The sequence below is a fragment of the Maniola jurtina genome, chromosome 15 (assembly GCF_905333055.1).
Source record: "Maniola jurtina chromosome 15, ilManJurt1.1, whole genome shotgun sequence".
Classification (NCBI taxonomy): domain Eukaryota; kingdom Metazoa; phylum Arthropoda; class Insecta; order Lepidoptera; family Nymphalidae; genus Maniola; species Maniola jurtina.
The window spans coordinates 4,078,975-4,096,948 of NC_060043.1; the positions used below are offsets into that span (position 1 = coordinate 4,078,975).

Consider the following 17,974-nt stretch of genomic DNA (forward strand, 5'->3'; position numbering starts at 1 on the left):
CATCTCGAAGCTCGTATCCACTTGTCAAACATAAAGTTATGCGAGAGCTATCGAATTAGGAGTGAGTTGTTGCTTTTGGTGATTTTATATTAAACTAGAGAATGCCCGCGACTTCGTCCGCATGGATTTAGGTTTTTAAGGATCCCGTGGCAACTGTTTAATTTTCCGGGACAAAAAGTTGCCTATGTCAATTAAGTAGATAGACGCAAGCTACCTCGATACTAATATTAAACTAGAGAATGCCCGCGACTTCGTCCGCATGGATTTAGGTTTTTAAGGATCCCGTGGGAACTGTTTAATTTCCCGGGACAAAAAGTTGCCTAGTCAATTAAGTAGATAGACGCAAGCTACCTCGATACTAAATTTCATACAAATCGGTTAAGTGGATGGGTTGTTAGGAATCCCGTGGGAACTCTTTGATTTTCCGGGATAAAAAGTAGCCTATGTCCGTCCCAGGGATATAAGTTAACTCTTTACCGGAATTTCGTTAGAATCGGTTAAACTGTTGGGCCGGGAAAAGGTGGCAGACAGACAGACGGACAGACAGACACACTTTCGCATTTATAATATTAATATGGATATTTATTAAATATCATTTTTGGTTTAAAAATATTTATTTTCTCAATAATTTATTTTACTTTATACTATAAAAAATATACTTATAGAATTACTTAACTGAGATTGTATATAAATTAAATTTTTAGTACCTACTTAGAAGTATGCATGCAATAAATAATTCTAATTTTTCCTGTATTCTTATACCTACACTATAATATTATCTAAATAATTACATATTTACAATTTTACCTAATTTAATTTAAGATAATAGAGCCACGGCTGTAGGCTGTAGCCTAAGAGATACTAGTTGTCTTACATGAAATAAATAACATTTGTATGATTTAAAAGTGAAAAGGGATGATAGATTTAAAACAATATTTTTTATGTATATGAAAAAGAACAATGATCCAAAAAACGATCCAATAAAGCTACTACTATTAATTATTTTTTCAAAGCTTCCGCCAGTAGCTTTAACCCATCCCCGATCGCATGCGATGCCAACGAATTGCGGCGGTCCACCTTAATCCGCTGTTCTTCTACTGCCAAATCGCTCTGTCCTAACCGTATCCCTTTCGTACATATGGTTGACAATCCTTTCAAACAGCAACGAATTGGGGCGGCCCACCTCAACCCGCTGTTCTCTCAATCTCTCTGTCATTGTAGAGAATTGAGACAGCTGTTGAGATGGAGGTGCCACTGTTAGTCGTCTTTGGCGACCTCGACGGTTGGATGGTGCTATAACAAAAAATTTACTTAGATAACATTTAGTAGAATTTAATTCAATATTTTGATTCAAAAGTACTTGTAAAAGGTATATTTACAGACACTAACAATAATTTTATTATGGGATAGGTAATCTAAATTTATTGCATTGACTAAATTAAAATTACTTGTAATCGGGGAAGGTGGCTGGGGGGTGGGGGGGGGGGGGGGGGGGGGTGCAGAAAGAGTTTTTTTAGATATAATATATGTATTATATAAGTTTCTAGCTGATGCTCGCTACTTTGTACGGGCAGATTTATATGATAATAATGTTTCCTCAAATTAAAATTTTCAAAATATATTTAATGTACAGAAATTATCCAGTTACAGTTTTATTATAAGTATGGATAAGCATCTTGTATTGAAACAATCTCATACAAGTGTAAATTAAAAACTTATAACACCCCCGACAAGTGAAGGTTACAGTAATAATTAGAAAAAAGCTGATAACTTTCTTTTTCTTGGATTATAGCTAAGAACACTCTCGATCAAGCCACCTTTCAAACAAAAAAAACTAAATTAAAATCGGTTCATTAGTTTAGGAGCTACGATGCCACAGACAGATACACAGATACACAGATACACACGTTAAACTTATAACACCCCTCTTTTTTGGTCGGGGGTTAAAAATTAGATATTAACACAAATCAATAGCAAATTAGCCTTACCCTAGTAGAAATGACTGAATCTGACAGTGTGCTCGGAGTGCTTCTGTAAATGTGATGGTCCTAAAACAAATTCAAATAATGTGAATAACAAATAAAATGTAAATAAATGCATATTATAGTATTTGCCTTTTTTATTTGTCACTGACAGATGTTAAATACAACACTGTGGCTATTCTGTTGTACGTAGACGTTTTATATTAACAAATTGAAATTTAATGCTATCCTTTACCACAGAGAGCATTATGAGAGAGATAGCAATATAGGTAGTATATAGGTAGGTAGATAGGTCTAAACCTGTAATTTTAGAGATTGTGTACTTACAACAGAATTAGTCACACTATATACTTTTTGTTTAGTATCACCCAATTGAGGTAAAGCTTTAGATCAAATGCTAAAGCTAATAACCTGGACCAACAGCTTAATGTAACTGAATCAGAGCACATTAAGCACAACCAAGTTTTTTAAACAAATTCCGATACTTTTTAGGTACATGTTAACAGGTACAAGTACATTGACTTACTTCTGTTTGAGGCAGAGCATCAATTTCCAGCAATTGGGATCCCAACAATGAGATGCTTTGATCTCCAGGAGCTTGCTCCACTGCTTGGCTTGTGCTTGCAGTTGTCTGAAGTTGTTATAGTTGTCCAATAATTAAAGTATATTATACAGTTTAAAGCTCACCACATTAGAATCACCTACATAATAAAATGGAACATACTTCAAATGGGTTAATTTGTAAATGTCTATCACCAGTAGCGAAGCTTTCTCCGCCCATGAGAGTTAAGATTTTTTCTTCCAACTCATTTAGCTCCACCACCTTTGCCCCACCACCACTTATTTCTAGCACGATAACGAAGAGCGCTCTTCTTATCTGCCCAATACTAAAACAATTTTAATAAGCATATTATTAGGTAGGTATGCACTTAAAACTAATTAATTATGAGTTGCTACGTAAATAAATAAAATGAACAACCTTGATCCACTGTTTTGATGTTTTCACACATCCTCCCAGGCTGTTAAGTTGGAGTGCCAGTGCCTCCCAAGATCTTCTGGTTGCGTTCCTTGCACTAGGCACTTTAGAGAAACCCTTTGCAAGGCTTGGGTTTCTCTGAAGGTACTCCAAAAGAGACTCAATTTGAGCCCGAGAAGGATGTGATGCTCTTTCACTGGTGCTGTATGTATTACGAAAGGTATTCTTGTTAGACACTCATGTTAAATTTCTATTTAATTTGTAACTAAACAGCATTACAATACTTACTTCATTTTTTATAAATTATATACTCAAAAAATTGCTCAAAAATCACTCAAAACTTAGAGTAAACAAATCACAATTTGAATTCGATCACTAATGTCACTTGGATTGTAAACAAACTTTTAATTTTTTAATTCGCAGCCGTTTTGCGGCAAAGGTCTATCGTCGTATATGTAATTTCGGTATTTTATACATTAAAAAATGAAATTTATTTTTTTATGTGTACATTTCTTAGTAACAAAACAATAAATCGTAGGTTTTATCAGAAATGTGTACGTATTTTTCAAACAGAAGGATTTAACTATTTTACCGATTTCTCTAATCATAGAGAACACATCCCTAGTCGTTCGAGTTCGCATTCCAAACTCACTTCACTTCGCATGTGTGTAGCAGATGTTTACAGAATACCAATCTGAGGTGAAGTGAGATTGCTTTCGAAGTGAGCTATCTCACTTGAGTGAGCTTCGATATCGAGATGGTATTTTAGTGAATAGCCTTGCTGAGCTATGGTGTTCGTATACATCGATGGTTCGAAATATACCTAACTAAAACCTACCTAACCACGCGCGGAATGCAAGTGCTCAAAACTATGAGATGAAACACGTTTTAATTTTTTTTAAATGATGTAACCACAAATTCGCGGTTTTTAGATTTATTCCTGTATTTGTGCTATAAGACCTACCTGCCTGCCAAATTTCATGATTGTAGGTCAACGTGAAGTATCCGATAGGTTTCTTGACAGACACGACGGACAGACAGACATACAGACAACGAAGTGATCCTATAAGGGTTCAGTTTTTCCTTTTGAAGTACGGAACCCTAAAAACTGACCGACTAACTGACTGATCATACATCGCACAGCTCAAACTACTATACGGATCTGGCTGAAAGGCATGCTGATATATCCGCTAAGGATTTTTGAAAAATCAACCCCTAAGAGGGTAATATAGGGGTTTGAAATCTGTGTAGCCCACGCGGATGAAGTCGTAGGCATATAAGGTAGTCTGTCAATAATCTAATTAATCTACTGAATGTTTTTTCATTCCGCTGAATACTGAAAAATATTTTCGATAATATATAAAATATATTTTACTATTGTGCACTATTAACATAGAGTAGATAGGTTCGTTTTCTGTTACCTAATAACAATGAACAAAAAATATGTCTGGCTATTCTGGCATTCTCTTGAAATTACCGTCACTAATTCAATGAATTGATTGTTAGACCTTCGGTATTCCTTTGTCGTTTAGGGTCAATTATTTCTTAATCGGAACAATTTTGGGCTGATTAGGTAGGTAATAAAATTCTTATTGTACCTAGTCCCGTGAATATGAATTGTAAGTGAAGACTTTCTTAAAAACATTAACTTATACTTACAGAATTTGATGTGATGGCGCTGGTATAAAAGTTGATATTGTACAAAGTATATAAGTACCTCTATAACTACCATAGTAACTAACCTACCTTTTACTTTAATAAGTGGAGCAGAAAAGTCTAGATATGTAGTAATTTTACATTTTATTCAAAACCTAAAAACATTTTTACGAAATAAAAAGGACCTCTAAGGATGAAATTACAAATGCCATTTCGGCGTAAAATTGCGAACGAACCCAATTTTGGGCGTTATTTTCTGTAATTACTGAAAGCCCTTCTATGTCATTACGGCCAGGAAAGGACAGAAAATAACGTAATATCAAAAAGGACAAGGGATTTGTAAGAAATAGGTTAGCTTCTGAGGAGTATAGTGAAGGAAGAAAGGGTTAAATAAGAGGCCACTTTCTTCGACAGCCAGAATAAACGAAAAAAATAGAAAGTAAATTGTAATATAACAATTCAATTCCTTATATAACAAACAACGCGCAAAGTTAGCGACGATAATATATTATTGTAAGGCAGCAACACGTTACATTGGATGCGCGCGTACGTGTGCAAGATTAATGATAGGAGCTATGATGAAGTTAAACTGCACACAACGCGACGACGATGGTGGCGCGACTTTAGAAGCTTCGATGAATAATAATTTATGTGTGCTTGCCATGGGTGACTGCATAAATACTAGCTGATATTCTCCCAACTTCGTCAGTGTAGGTTTTAGATTTTTTATGGAACCCATTGCATTTGTTAAGGCCCCTACTCAGTTAAATACTTACCAACTACATTAATAATATTTAGTACTAGCTGATACCCGCGACTTCGTTCGCGTGGATGTAGGTTTTTAGAATTCCCGTGGGAACTCTTTGATTTTCCGGGATAAAAAGTAGCGTATGTGCTAATCCAGGGTATAATCTATCTCCATTCTAAATTTCAGCCCAGTAGTTTTTGCGTGAAAGAGTAACAAACATACACACACACACCCACACACACATACAAACTTTCTCCTTTATAATGTTAGTGTGAAGTATGCAGTGTGATGTGATTGTAGTGTTTGTCTGTGCCTGTTGAATATTATTATCTAGTTACGGACCTACCTAAAAACTTTTATAAATAATGTAAAATGAACTATCTGTAAACATCCATTCAATAAAGCAGTTTACCTACTTGGTTCTCATAATACATAATACATATATCACCACAGCTATTGGGTAGGTATTCCGTGTATTATTATGAACAATGGTACCCTGTCGTCAATCAGAAAGCGTCAAGCATGAACACTATTTAAATATTGGACTTAAAACGTGTTAAAATCGCGTAAGTTATGACGTGCAATCGTAACCAACGCAATAGGTAGGTAATTGAATTTGGGGGTCTATAAGATGTACCCACCTAGTAAGATGAGGGGGCCTTGCATCGCAAAGCTCAATGTTGGCACTTGGCAGGCCCCCAATAAGTCTGGGGACAGACGACATCAAAGGACTCGCAGGGAGCCACAAGAATGTGGAGTGTGGCATGGTATCCCGTATCTATTTCCAACAGAAGACATATGTTTCCAACAGAAGACATCTATCAGTTGACACTTAATACCACGACGGGTTTCTAAATTGATAGGCCATATTTTATTTACCTGCCTTTGCTATTTTATCATGTGCAAAATAGGTATTTAACTGGAATTTATACAGAATCTATAAAGTATAAACAAAATCAAGCTCGCCCTTACTCATACTGCTAGCTTATTACACAATTATATACAATCGATGTTTTGCAATCACCTACCTCTTCTGCATAAATCGTACCTAGGTACTTAAATAAACAAAAAATATCATTAACCAAGCAATCAGAGTTGTGCAATTTTTTTGCTTACTCGTGAATAAGTACACCCACATGTAAAAAATACGTTGTAACAAAAAGTGTTTATTGTTAACAGGGCTCTCTCCGTCACTTACTCCTTACAATCGTAGTTCCAATTTCATTTGAAAATTAAGCAACCAAAGTCCATGTTTGGCAGACATATTCTGGAAACTGTGGTGTTTTAGATTTTTCTAAAAATATGTAGTTTTAAAATTACAGTGGCTCAAAGATTTGTATGTGAATTTTTAAGACCGCGTAACTTTGAAACCGAATATTTTAACAGAAATCTGGAAAACCACAGGCATAGATATTAGTTTCTAGAATATGTCTGCAAAATTTCATGGACTTTGGTTGCTTGATATTCAAATGAAATTGGAACTACGTTTGTATGGAGCGAGTGACGGAGAGACCCCTCTTAAATGATTAAATTGATAGATCGACAGACTTCAATCATCCAGGCTAATTCGTGCTAGTATTAGAGACGAAAATATAACTCTTTGAAATTGAAAACGAAATTGAAAACCTGGCTCGTACCTACATGGCTCGTATACCTAATATCATAATATCTCAAGCTGGTCACTATTTGACTCAAGGTGGTCACACTACCAGCCAAAAATTATTATCAATCCTATCTGTAATCCGTCGAACAGTTAGATACAGTATTCTTATTTGTTAAAAATTTATTTTTTTACAAATAATAACATTTCCATAACTTATCACAGATTACAGATAGATTAATAGCGGCCCTACGGTTAAAAATCCGAAAATCTCTTCGACCTAACGTAAATTTATTGCTTCGATCAATCTTTAGATCAGATGGATTGATAGAGTTACGGTCCAATAGTTAAAAATCCGAAAATCTTTATATATAATCTTTATATAATTCTTCATTTAAATTATTGCTTCGATCAATCTTCAATTTGTTCTAAATTGTGTCAAAGAGTTGGTAAGGTTAGCATACAAAACAGAAATCAATAACTAAACTTGTAGTATAAATACACGTAGGACTAGAAGAAAATGAGGTAACATTTACATAAAGATAACAAGAATAAATCAAAACGTGCATTGTTTGTAATGTTTTGTAATCATGCCACGGCTGTCAAGAAGGCATAAAACTTGACTCAAGTCCATTACTTAACTATATCCTCGTAAACCCTGTGTTTCCCATTGCTTTCGAATGCATCACTGATCCCTAAAAGGAGTAGCACAAAAAGTTAACGACAGACCAGTCACAGCTTCATCTTCACTTGCCGACGCTGCGTTGCGCGGGCGCATGTTACATTACCTATTTGCGTAAATATCAATAAAAGGACGTGTTTCTTAACGAATAACCGTTGTAATTTTAACAGATTTTTCATTTTATAGGTTTTTTCCTTGTTATATTTCGCGTATTTTGTGTCTATGTTGTTGTGAAGAGGAAATAAGTAATGTTTTAACTTTTAGTTCTGAACAGGCTAGTAGTTTTGTGTTGTGTTGTGAGCTGTTGTGACGTTTTCCCACCTTGATAAGAAAGTAAGTAAGAGTGAGAGCCTTGACTTACGATTATTATGTAGACCTGTGTTCAATTCATTTACTAATTTAATGTTATGGCTAGCGATTTGATTGAATGCACAAATGATTTATAGATTTCGGTATATTTTCTCAAATTAACATTAATTAAATACCTACCTACACATTGTAAGTAGGTATTTTTCATCTATTTTTAAGGTAATGTTTTATTTATTTTACAACTAATTTATTTCTTAGTTATAGTGCATAAAATTAAAATTAGGTAAAGCGCACACTACTAGTTTCATTTTCATTTATTAATATGTATACGGCTATTAGGATTTAGGAACATTTATATTGTACTCAGGTGTAACTTAGGTAGTAGGTTAGGTTAGGGTAGGTTTTTATACAGGTAGGCCTAGATATTATCTTCCGTTACTTACAGACGGTAAATACCAGTTTCATATGAATCTACAAGTGAACTAGTGACTATTACATCTAAAATGACTCAGTAGGTATTCCACGTACCTAACTTGTAAATAAAACAATTAGCAGAAGGAAAATCATTATTAGATCAACAGGTAGGTACAATGTAAGCAGGGCCGGCCCAGGGGTGGTGCGAGCGGTGCGACCGCACGTCCAGGTGCTGTCATAACGAGGGCGCCAAAAAATCCCCTTGGGCTAGATTAAAAAAGCGTATTTTCAATATTATAATTGTAAGTTGTAAGTGACTTGTAACTCATTTTAGTCATAACATTATTTTGTTCTAAAACTTTGTCTAGTTTGATATTTTGATTTCCATATTCCAGAGTTTCATAAATGACTATAAGAAAAAAATCACTCGCTGCGCTCGTATATGTAGTGCGTTTATGATATTCTAGTTACTTTGTTGATTTCAATTTTATGTCTATTATCCTAGTTTACAAAACAATATTATTAAATTTCTTTGTTTCTAAAATATCCCTAACATTCGTCACCAAGAATCTTTTCTGTGTGAATAAAAAAAATTGCGCTTGCGCTTATTCGTACTTAGCAGGTATACGCTGATCAATATTTTATAATTTAAATATTTTGATACTCTATTGTATAAGGTAAAGAACTACAGTTGCAAGATTTAAAAAAAAAAAAACAGAAAAAATGGCAAATTGGAGTTCTAGGGGCACCAAAATGGAATCTCGCACCGCAGGCAAAACTGACTCGGACCGGCCGGACCTGGGTTCTAGGTATAGGAGCTCGGAGAATTTGCAAAACAGTTTTACAACAAAATCTGTTTACCTCAGAGATTTAGGTAGGTAGGTATGCTTTAATTTAGTTTGACAGAAATAGATGAAATTTCAAAATACGTGCCTTGCATAATTATTTGAGGAGCGCTGAATTAACTTATTTACTGTAGGCAAGTTGTAAGTAGGTACGTGTCTACTTGTTGGGGAAATTATTTTTTCCAACTAATACTCACTCAATAAATAAAACAATTATTTATTTTGTAAAAACCAAATCACCGAGGCCACCTAACTATGTCACCCTGACCTTTACAACGAATCAATTGACACATCATTAATCAAAATCAGCCCAGTAGTTTAGGCACTACGGTGGAACACACAGAATTTGGATACAAACATACATACATACATAGACTGCTAAAATCATAACCCTTCCTTTTGGCTTTGACACTTTTGCCTTCCTAGTGGTGTAATGTAGTCTATCGTATAGTAGAGTATACTAGACTATGTGGATTAGTATGGATAAAACAAGAGCAACCAAAGTAAGTTGAAAAAAAATATTTAAATATTAAATACTAGAGGATGCCCGCGGCTTCGCCCACCTGGATTTTGGTTTTTTAAATCCCGCAGGAACTCTTTGATTTTCCGGGATAAAAGTAGCTTATGTCCTTCCCCGGGATGTAGCCCATGTCTGTACCAAATTTCATCAAAATCGGTTCAGCGGTTGGGCCGTGAAAACGTAGCAGACAGACAGACAGACACACTTTCGCATTTATAATATTAGTATGGATTTTTCAATTAATTGAAATACCTATTACATTTTTTTTTTCAATTTACTTTGGTTGCTCTTGTTTTACTAACAAATCGGTTATTATGATTTCTATTTTATACTGCTGCTGATATTATATGCTGACAGAACTGTAGTTAAAACATAAATAAGGTAGGTACGTTGGTAAACTGATGAACAGTTAAAAGATTTATCAACAATGATTTAGCAAATGGACATAAATTGAATATATCCTGCGTATGCGCTGGTCCTGGGTCATTCTCTTAACTCTAAGTGTACTTAGCTATAAAATGAAGTGTCAGAGTTTTGTACGGTGTATGTATAGAATACTAATAAAAAATTGTAGCTCAATACATCATAATAATTCAATGGGTCAACAGATGCGACTTCGTCGTCGAAATCGCTAATGTTCACCCAATAATCGAGATAAATAAATTGAGGAGTATCTGATCAAAACCCAATAATTCCGTTTTCTAAAAAAAAGTACTTTTAGAACTGATCGTGACGTAAATATTGAAATTTATTATATACTTACTTCATAGAGTTAGAATCAAAAATCAATATTTCTATAGTAAAAAGGCAACTCGGATCAAAAACCAATAATCCCCTTTGAGATACTGTGCAGTAATATACCATTTTTGCTTTTCCTGTAAAACTACTTAGGTACAATGGAAATATTGGTTTTTGATCAAATGCTCCTCATCGTTTTCCAGAGCTCCATATTATCAAAGTTGTATTCGGTTCAGAAGTTTACGTGGATTTACCTATTTGTCATTTAAGTAAGGGGAATTATTAGCTATAATGCTAATTTAATATCTAATTTTGGTGCATTTATTTATAAACATAGTAGTAGGTACGTAAACTACCTTTACTACTTAAGTACTCTTTTTAACTAATATAAAAAGTATTTTGATTAAAATAATAAAAATACAGTAACAAAACGAAAATAATTTTGTATCAAAACATATTTTTTGTAGGTGGATCCTTTAGCATTTTAATTTACTACGCTTAAATTGTTGCAGATTTCAATGTGAAGATGACTATTCAGAGCATGACAGTGACTGACGCCCACGACGCTACTACAAAAAAATGCTGCAAAGGGTAAGGTTTTTTCCCCAAAACCAGTCTTTACCTGCGAGTTTTTCACCCCACGGTAAGTCTTATCTTACCCGGGATAAAAATATTCTACGTCCTTCTCCAGTTAATTTTTAAGATTTATGCTAAAGGAGTAAGAACAATGTTCCATATGAAATCAGAGATGGTCAAAGAAATTATATGCATAGAAGATTGAGCCAAACATGCCATGTAGCGCATGGATGAGCATCGACTTCTAAAAACTACTTAAAAGTACCTAATAATATCATCGCACCCGGATAAATGTAGATTAGTCGGCCAAAAGTTCGGTGGTTGGAGACGTTCCTCTTATTTAGGAGGTCAGGGATTCAATCCCGGACATGCACTTCTAACTTTTCGGAGTTACCTATGTGCGTTTTAAGAAATTAAATATCACTTGCTTTAACGGTGAAGTAAAACATCGTGATATAACCGGCATGCCTAAAATTTCTCCACAATGCTCTCAAAGGTGTCTGTGGTGCACTATCTGTGGCACTATGTCCTATAAACACTTCTCATCCTGAAAGGAGACCCGTGTTCAGTAGTAGGCCGTCGATGGATTGGTGATGATGATGATGATGATATTAGGTACTCTTTAACAGTTTGTTTGTCGCTTAGGTATTCTGAATTTAGTTATGTAATTCTTGCTGCAATAATTGTGCATTTTAGCCAATACCCATTTATAGTGAGAGCTGTCTACCAATCAGAGTTCAGTGCGATAGTTATACAGTAGCTATCAAACTACGCTGCTAGCCCTGCTGAGTGGATCGAATCAGTGATTTAATTTAGATACAATTTCCTTGATGTTATCAAACATACAGTTAATTATGGAGGCACAAAGCTGGCTTTAATAAAAGCGCTTTAGATTCATCCATCGGGGTTTATCTCTCATAACGAGTGCAAAAATATCCTACGTACCTACACAATTATTACATGGGTATTAAGGGCAGCCATTGCTTTTTATTCTGTTGTAAAAGAGATTATGTTTCGCAATATACCTGCCGACTTTTCTGTGGCTATGATGAGAGTTTTAGGGTAGGTAAGTAGTTATTAAAGCCATTCATGAAGGGAACTGTTATAACCCTTCCACGCTTTACTACCTTAATAAATATTCACATGGCTCGTCACAGAAAATTGTGCATAATAGGAAAGCTAAATCGTCGACATCGTTGTCCGTAGTAGGTAGGTAAATAATCACGGCCGAAGCCTCCCACAAGAAATTATTGCTAACTCCTGCCGCGAATCGAACCCGGAACCTTCCGAACGAGCATAAGACTGTGCCAAGAAGATCGTCAATGAAAATGTAGTGGTCTAATGAAAATTAGATTAGCAAGATGACCCTATACCTAGAAGTAGTTAAGACGTCGGCCAGCAGGTTGCAGGGTTCGAGTTTCGATCCTGTACACGCATCTCTGACTTTTCGCAGCTAGGTACCTAGGTAGGTATGTGCGTTTTAAGCAATCAACAAATTATCATAAAAATAGGTAATTTCCTCACGGACTCATTCATTGTGATCACTTCCAGACAGACCTACATGGACTTCAACAGGACTTCATCTAACTACTCGATTATAGTATTTAGATCAATTTATTAGGTACGTACCTGCTTAGGTAGGTACTGTAGTACATGAATGTGTTAAACTGTCTATTAAGTATTAGTTTGGTATTAGTGAATAATTGATTGACTAGCAATTGGGATTATTGGACGCCCGTGTCCTCACAAGGATCCTTCTTAGACATGATTGTACGGAGGTAGTAGGTATGTAAACCTGTAAAATTCTTGAGTAGGCAACTAATGCTTTAAACGTTTTTGCTCTACGTTTGTGATACGTTACGAATCATCAATATTTGATATTACCATGAACCCATAACTACTAATACATATTATTATATCCATACATCCTTTGTTATAGCATGCGAGGGACGGACATAGGCTATTTTGTCCCGCAAAATCAAAGAGGTAGGTACCTACTTACCACGGGGTTTCAAAAAGCCTAAATCCACGCGGCCGAAGTCGCTGGCGTCATATAGTATCATTCATTAATGATAATCTATGTTTAATAATTACCTACAATAATGATTGCTGCTATAATATTATTAAGGAGTAATAATGCGTGATGTACTTAATAACTATTGTACTAATTACGTACCTAGAACAATTATTACGTCTTTTACTGTATTATTAGGTAGGTATCTGTAATTATTCAGTGATTAAAGAAATAATATTTAATTTTTTATTGCTTATAATATGTTATTGCTAATTGAACTATAGCCTGGAATACTTCCCATGGAAATGACTCCGCCAATGTTCCTTGAGTATTATTGAAATATTTCTAATGAATAAATTAGAATGCTCTCCCAAAACATACGCGAGGAACACTGGTAAAAACCCGTAGAGGTTTTGTAAGAGTTTTAATTTACAAAAACGAATGACAAAACAAATTATTTAGTTAGAGCGCGATTGATATCGTAATATTTTTAGCTGTCCAGTTGAAGTCATTTCGAGTCTCCGAGAGAGAGTGAGTTAATATAAACCGTCAAAGATCCGTATTTACTTACAAATTCTATTAAAATAGACTCCTCAAAACAGATCATATGACATCTTATCAGTAAAATATCGATTTTATTAAACTTATATAATTTCTTACAATTCAAATCAATTTTAAAAATACTCTAGCGGAACGCAAAGGCTTGCGACTTGCGCCGCTTGCGGTTCTTGGGGCAATGCGCTATCACCTTAACTACCGCGTAAAATTACTATACCTAATATATTATTAAAAACAGTCCATTGTTCTGCGAACAATTTTTAATTTATGAAATAATAAAATTCATAATAATTCCGGTCGAAATATAATAAACTGCCCATAAAAATTGACAATGCACTATGATAATGGGATGTGGTACCTATTGTTGACTGCTTTGTTATACATTATCACACATCAGAGTCAGAGATAGTAAATATAATTAAATATAGATGGGTATATTATAACTTGACTCTATTATTTCATATTTACATAAATATGAATTTTTAAACAATAAGTGCGGTTAGTGAACGGTGGTTTGACGTGTTGGACGTGATTAGTGCATAATTCATATGTCAATAAATTGGGAGCAAAGATTTTTTGTAAAATATTAAACTACAATATTTTATCCAATATTGGAACTAATAAATAATATTGGGGCCTTCAAAAGAAGAGTGAATAGGGGCACTCCTACCTACCTAGATACCTACGTTTTCCCCATTATTCCAATCATTTTCACATTTTTGCAATCTCATTTCTCCCGGTCTCTTTTCATTAAAGTGTTTTAAGTTCCTAGCTATAGTAGGTACTTAGTAGTTAAGATTCCATACTCTTGGACATATTTTCACGGTCATTCTTACCTACTTAGCAACACCATAAGAAAAATCACAAATCACGACACGACTCGATGTCGTATATGTACTAGAAACGATATATATTATTCACGTCACGTTCAAAATCATAAAAGCATAATCAAAAACCATCACCCATACTTTTTTATAAAAATTCTATCAGGACCTTCTTACAATATATGTATGGATGACATCGATTAATGAGTCTTAATATCGATTTATTAAACTACCTTCATTAAATAAATAATCATCTTATAGCATTTCCAAAAAATAAAATAAATTTTTAAAAATATTTTTTTGCGTTCCTAGTCCATGAGTCATTCGTGCAAATAATAAGATAGTTCACGGCCTCAAGAACAGCCAGACCCGCAAGTGCCAGAGCTATAGGCACAAAAAGCACTTTTTACAGTGTAAATGTAACTAGTAGCATCGAGGGCCCCGTAAAAATGCGCAAGTAGCGCTCACGTCAGCGCGCTGACCTCTGCTGACAGCCTTTACGTGCATTTTACAGTGGTGAAAAATACATACACCTTCAACGCCTCTTGCGGGCCGCGAATCTCTTTGTATGTACCTACAATACCTTCTACACTATCCATATCTATGCCGTCACATTTTCGTCCGATATTCCGATATATCGCGTCTTTTCCTTTAAAAAGTCGTCGATTATAAAACACTTTTCTCACATTATACTATAAGGAGCCGTTAAAAGTTGTTTCCTTTCGCAGGCTTATTTTAGAAGCGATGCGATAATTGGCTTATTAAATTAAGATAACTTCGAGGAATTTTTTTCCTGTTTACCTTAAAGCGATTCATCGTAAATTTTTATCACAATATTTTAGACTAGGATTTATTAGGCTTTGTCAATTTCAACTATGATTTAACCTTTAAATATTATCAACCAAATGGAAAACTTTAAAACTTGGTAGGTAGGTAGGTACATACCTTTTTAGCCTTTATCAAGCAATGGGTAACCTAACCAATTAATTAACCATACTGAAAAGGGTCTCATTTTGTGTTGCTTACTAATTTTGAAATGATTCATAAGTGGTCACTTCAAATGAATTGTTTATGATAGATAATACCTATAATTATCTGATAACGAAACTTAATAGCAATTTTGATAAAGCAAACTCCGGATTTTAATAAAAACCAGATTTTGTTTACACCTACAACTTAACACTAAACAACATCATGATGGTAATAAACGTTAATAGTTAAATCGCCATGACTTGCTAATATCCTGATGACTTGATGAAAAATTTAAATACATTATAAAATATTCGGAAAAATCATTCAGTCGATAAAGTATGATAATATTATAGCATCTATTATGTATTTATTAATAAGTTATTCTTTTTTATGAGTAAAAAATATATTTATCGAACGTTTATTCACCAATCGGTATAAGTATAAGGGTTTGGTTATAAGGCACCTAAAAATTGTACTTATTTTATTTTCTTCTCTCGCAAGGTTCTTAATTAATATTTTGTCTAAATTAATTATTAAAGAATGAACCTTGTGTCGTGTATTTCAAAAATAAACAAAACAAGGAAAGTGAGAAGATAAAAGAAGAAAACATCTTCAAACAACGAAATAAGACTGGATTTCGAAATCAAGTGGAAATAAGTGTATAGTAGTTATTTAATAGGTCCCAGAACTAGTTATATCTAGTAGGTAAAGCAAGAATACGCTGACGAGTGATGACGTAGTTTAAACCATGACTACCTTAACAACCGTCATTTGATTCATTAGTCTCGTTCAATTGCGTATAGGTACCACATGTATTAGAGTACCTAATAGGTAAATGTGGAAAAAATCGCAATTAAACTGACGAATGGACATTCGGAACGTGCCTTTAGCGATGACGTGGAAGGTCGTTTAAACAGATTTGTTGACTACTTTTATATGCTACACTATAAATCCAACTTCCTTTAGGAAAGGTTAGTTATATGTCGCGTAGTGATTTAGTTGAATAAGTGTAATAGTGATGTGTGATCGTGAACTGTTACCGGGAAGTTCTTTGAAGAAACCAGGTCAAAGGGATAGCGTTAAGCGACGGAACCGGCATGTTTTGATCAGACTGCCGGACAAAGACCGCGATAGGTGAGTTAGTGTGTCTAAAATCTGTGAAGATTTTCTCGAAACCCTCTGGAAATATTTATAAGTTGTAAGTAAGTATAATTTAAGTTAAAAGTTGGTGAGATTCGGCATGATATCCGGCGTGACAGATATTCTTAGAATAATTGATGCTTATGTAACTTAAACTATTCCACATAATATGCTTGATATTCAAAATTCAAAACCGGTGATACAGACAAGGTTAAAAACGCGATAATAGCCACCTGTTATGACTTCGCCCTCCTTGACGAGAATTCGGAACTCGAACTCGGGCACGCATCTGTAACTTTTCGAAGTTATAAAATAAAGTTGAAAAACCGGCTAAAACCCGACTGCGATCGTCTTAATAAACGCTGAAATATTATAGTAAAAATGATTTTCTGTCGCTTGGTATATTTTAATGTTGTAGTACAGTAATTATATTCACGAACTCAGAATTTTCTTCTCTTTCATTTGACATCATAATAGCAAAAAAAAATTTTTGGAGACCTCCACTTTTTTACCCGACTACGGCAAAGCCGAAAGGAAGGGTTATGATTTTAGCAGTCTATTTTTATGTAACATCGTTTAGGTCAACTTTTTTCGTATAAAATATAGCCTATGTCACCCGCACCTTCACAACGAATCATTTGACTCTCATTCATCAAAATCGGCCCAGTAGTTTAGATGCTATGGTGGAACTTACAGAATCTGGATACATCTACATATATACACACATACATACATACGTACATACATACATACCTACATAGACTGCTCAAATCATAACCTTTCCTTCTGGCTTTGCCGCAGTCGGGTAGAAATATCAATTGTTTTAACTATGAAGGAAAAAATCGTGAGGAAACTTGCCTGCTTGAGAGTTCTTCATATTGTTCTCAAACGTGTTTGACTATGGTCCGAACCCATCTCATTCTGAGAGAAAACCCGAGCTCAGTGCACCAACGATGGGTTGATATTGACGATGATTTATTTAACACTAGGTAGGTACTTTCTCTATCTTCTAAATGCCTGAATAATAGCTCTAATAATTCCCCAGAATAGCTCCAAAAATGTTCTGTGATAAATGGACACACATTTTCAATTTAATGATGGGCTTTTGTGTAAGTTTAAAAACTCAGAACACGAGCTTATAGAGAAAACTTATAAGCTTGGAACATTGTTGTAAGGTTGCCAGTTTATTTTACAAGATATTATTCATTTTCAGGGTTCCGTACCCAATGGGTAAAAACGGAGCCCCATTAATGTCACTCTGCCGTCTATCTGTTCGTCTGTCCGCGTGTCACAGGTCTCTGGCTGGTAGGCTAAATGAGTTGCAAACCTAAAATATCGGTATTTGGTGTAGGATGTTGACCTAAAACCAAATATTGGATCAGAAATTCAATTAAATTATATTTTATTCGTTTTAATTTAA

The 17,974-nt window shown here is 34.6% G+C and overlaps 2 protein-coding genes across 4 annotated transcripts in view; one reads left to right on the plus strand and one right to left on the minus strand.

Annotated features, from left to right (window-relative positions):
- Positions 1-1,925: 1,925 nt before the first annotated feature.
- On the minus strand, positions 1,926-3,749 carry LOC123872383. Of its 2 annotated transcripts, none has more exons than XM_045916618.1 (4): positions 3,247-3,749; positions 2,962-3,160; positions 2,509-2,613; positions 1,926-2,048 (listed from the first exon to the last, which is right to left on the minus strand). In XM_045916618.1, exons 1-4 carry the CDS (start codon positions 3,249-3,251, stop codon positions 1,968-1,970), a joined length of 390 nt encoding a protein of 129 aa, XP_045772574.1. In that variant the 5' UTR covers positions 3,252-3,749; the 3' UTR covers positions 1,926-1,967. The 2 variants fall into 2 exon arrangements, with proteins under 2 accessions (XP_045772574.1, XP_045772575.1); XM_045916619.1 differs by having other exon boundaries at positions 2,505-2,613.
- Positions 3,750-7,680: 3,931 nt separating this feature from the next.
- Positions 7,681-17,974, plus strand: part of LOC123872371 (glutathione hydrolase 1 proenzyme-like) — a 34,111-nt gene continuing 23,817 nt past the window's right edge. The window contains exons 1-2 of one of the 2 annotated variants that reach the window (XM_045916599.1): positions 7,681-7,977; positions 10,983-11,061. In XM_045916599.1, coding sequence (XP_045772555.1) covers positions 10,997-11,061 — 65 coding nt within the window. In that variant the 5' untranslated portion in view covers positions 7,681-7,977; positions 10,983-10,996. Of the gene's footprint in view, positions 7,978-10,982; positions 11,062-16,198; positions 16,549-17,974 lie in introns of those variants that run through there. The other variant, XM_045916598.1, reaches the window with a different exon arrangement.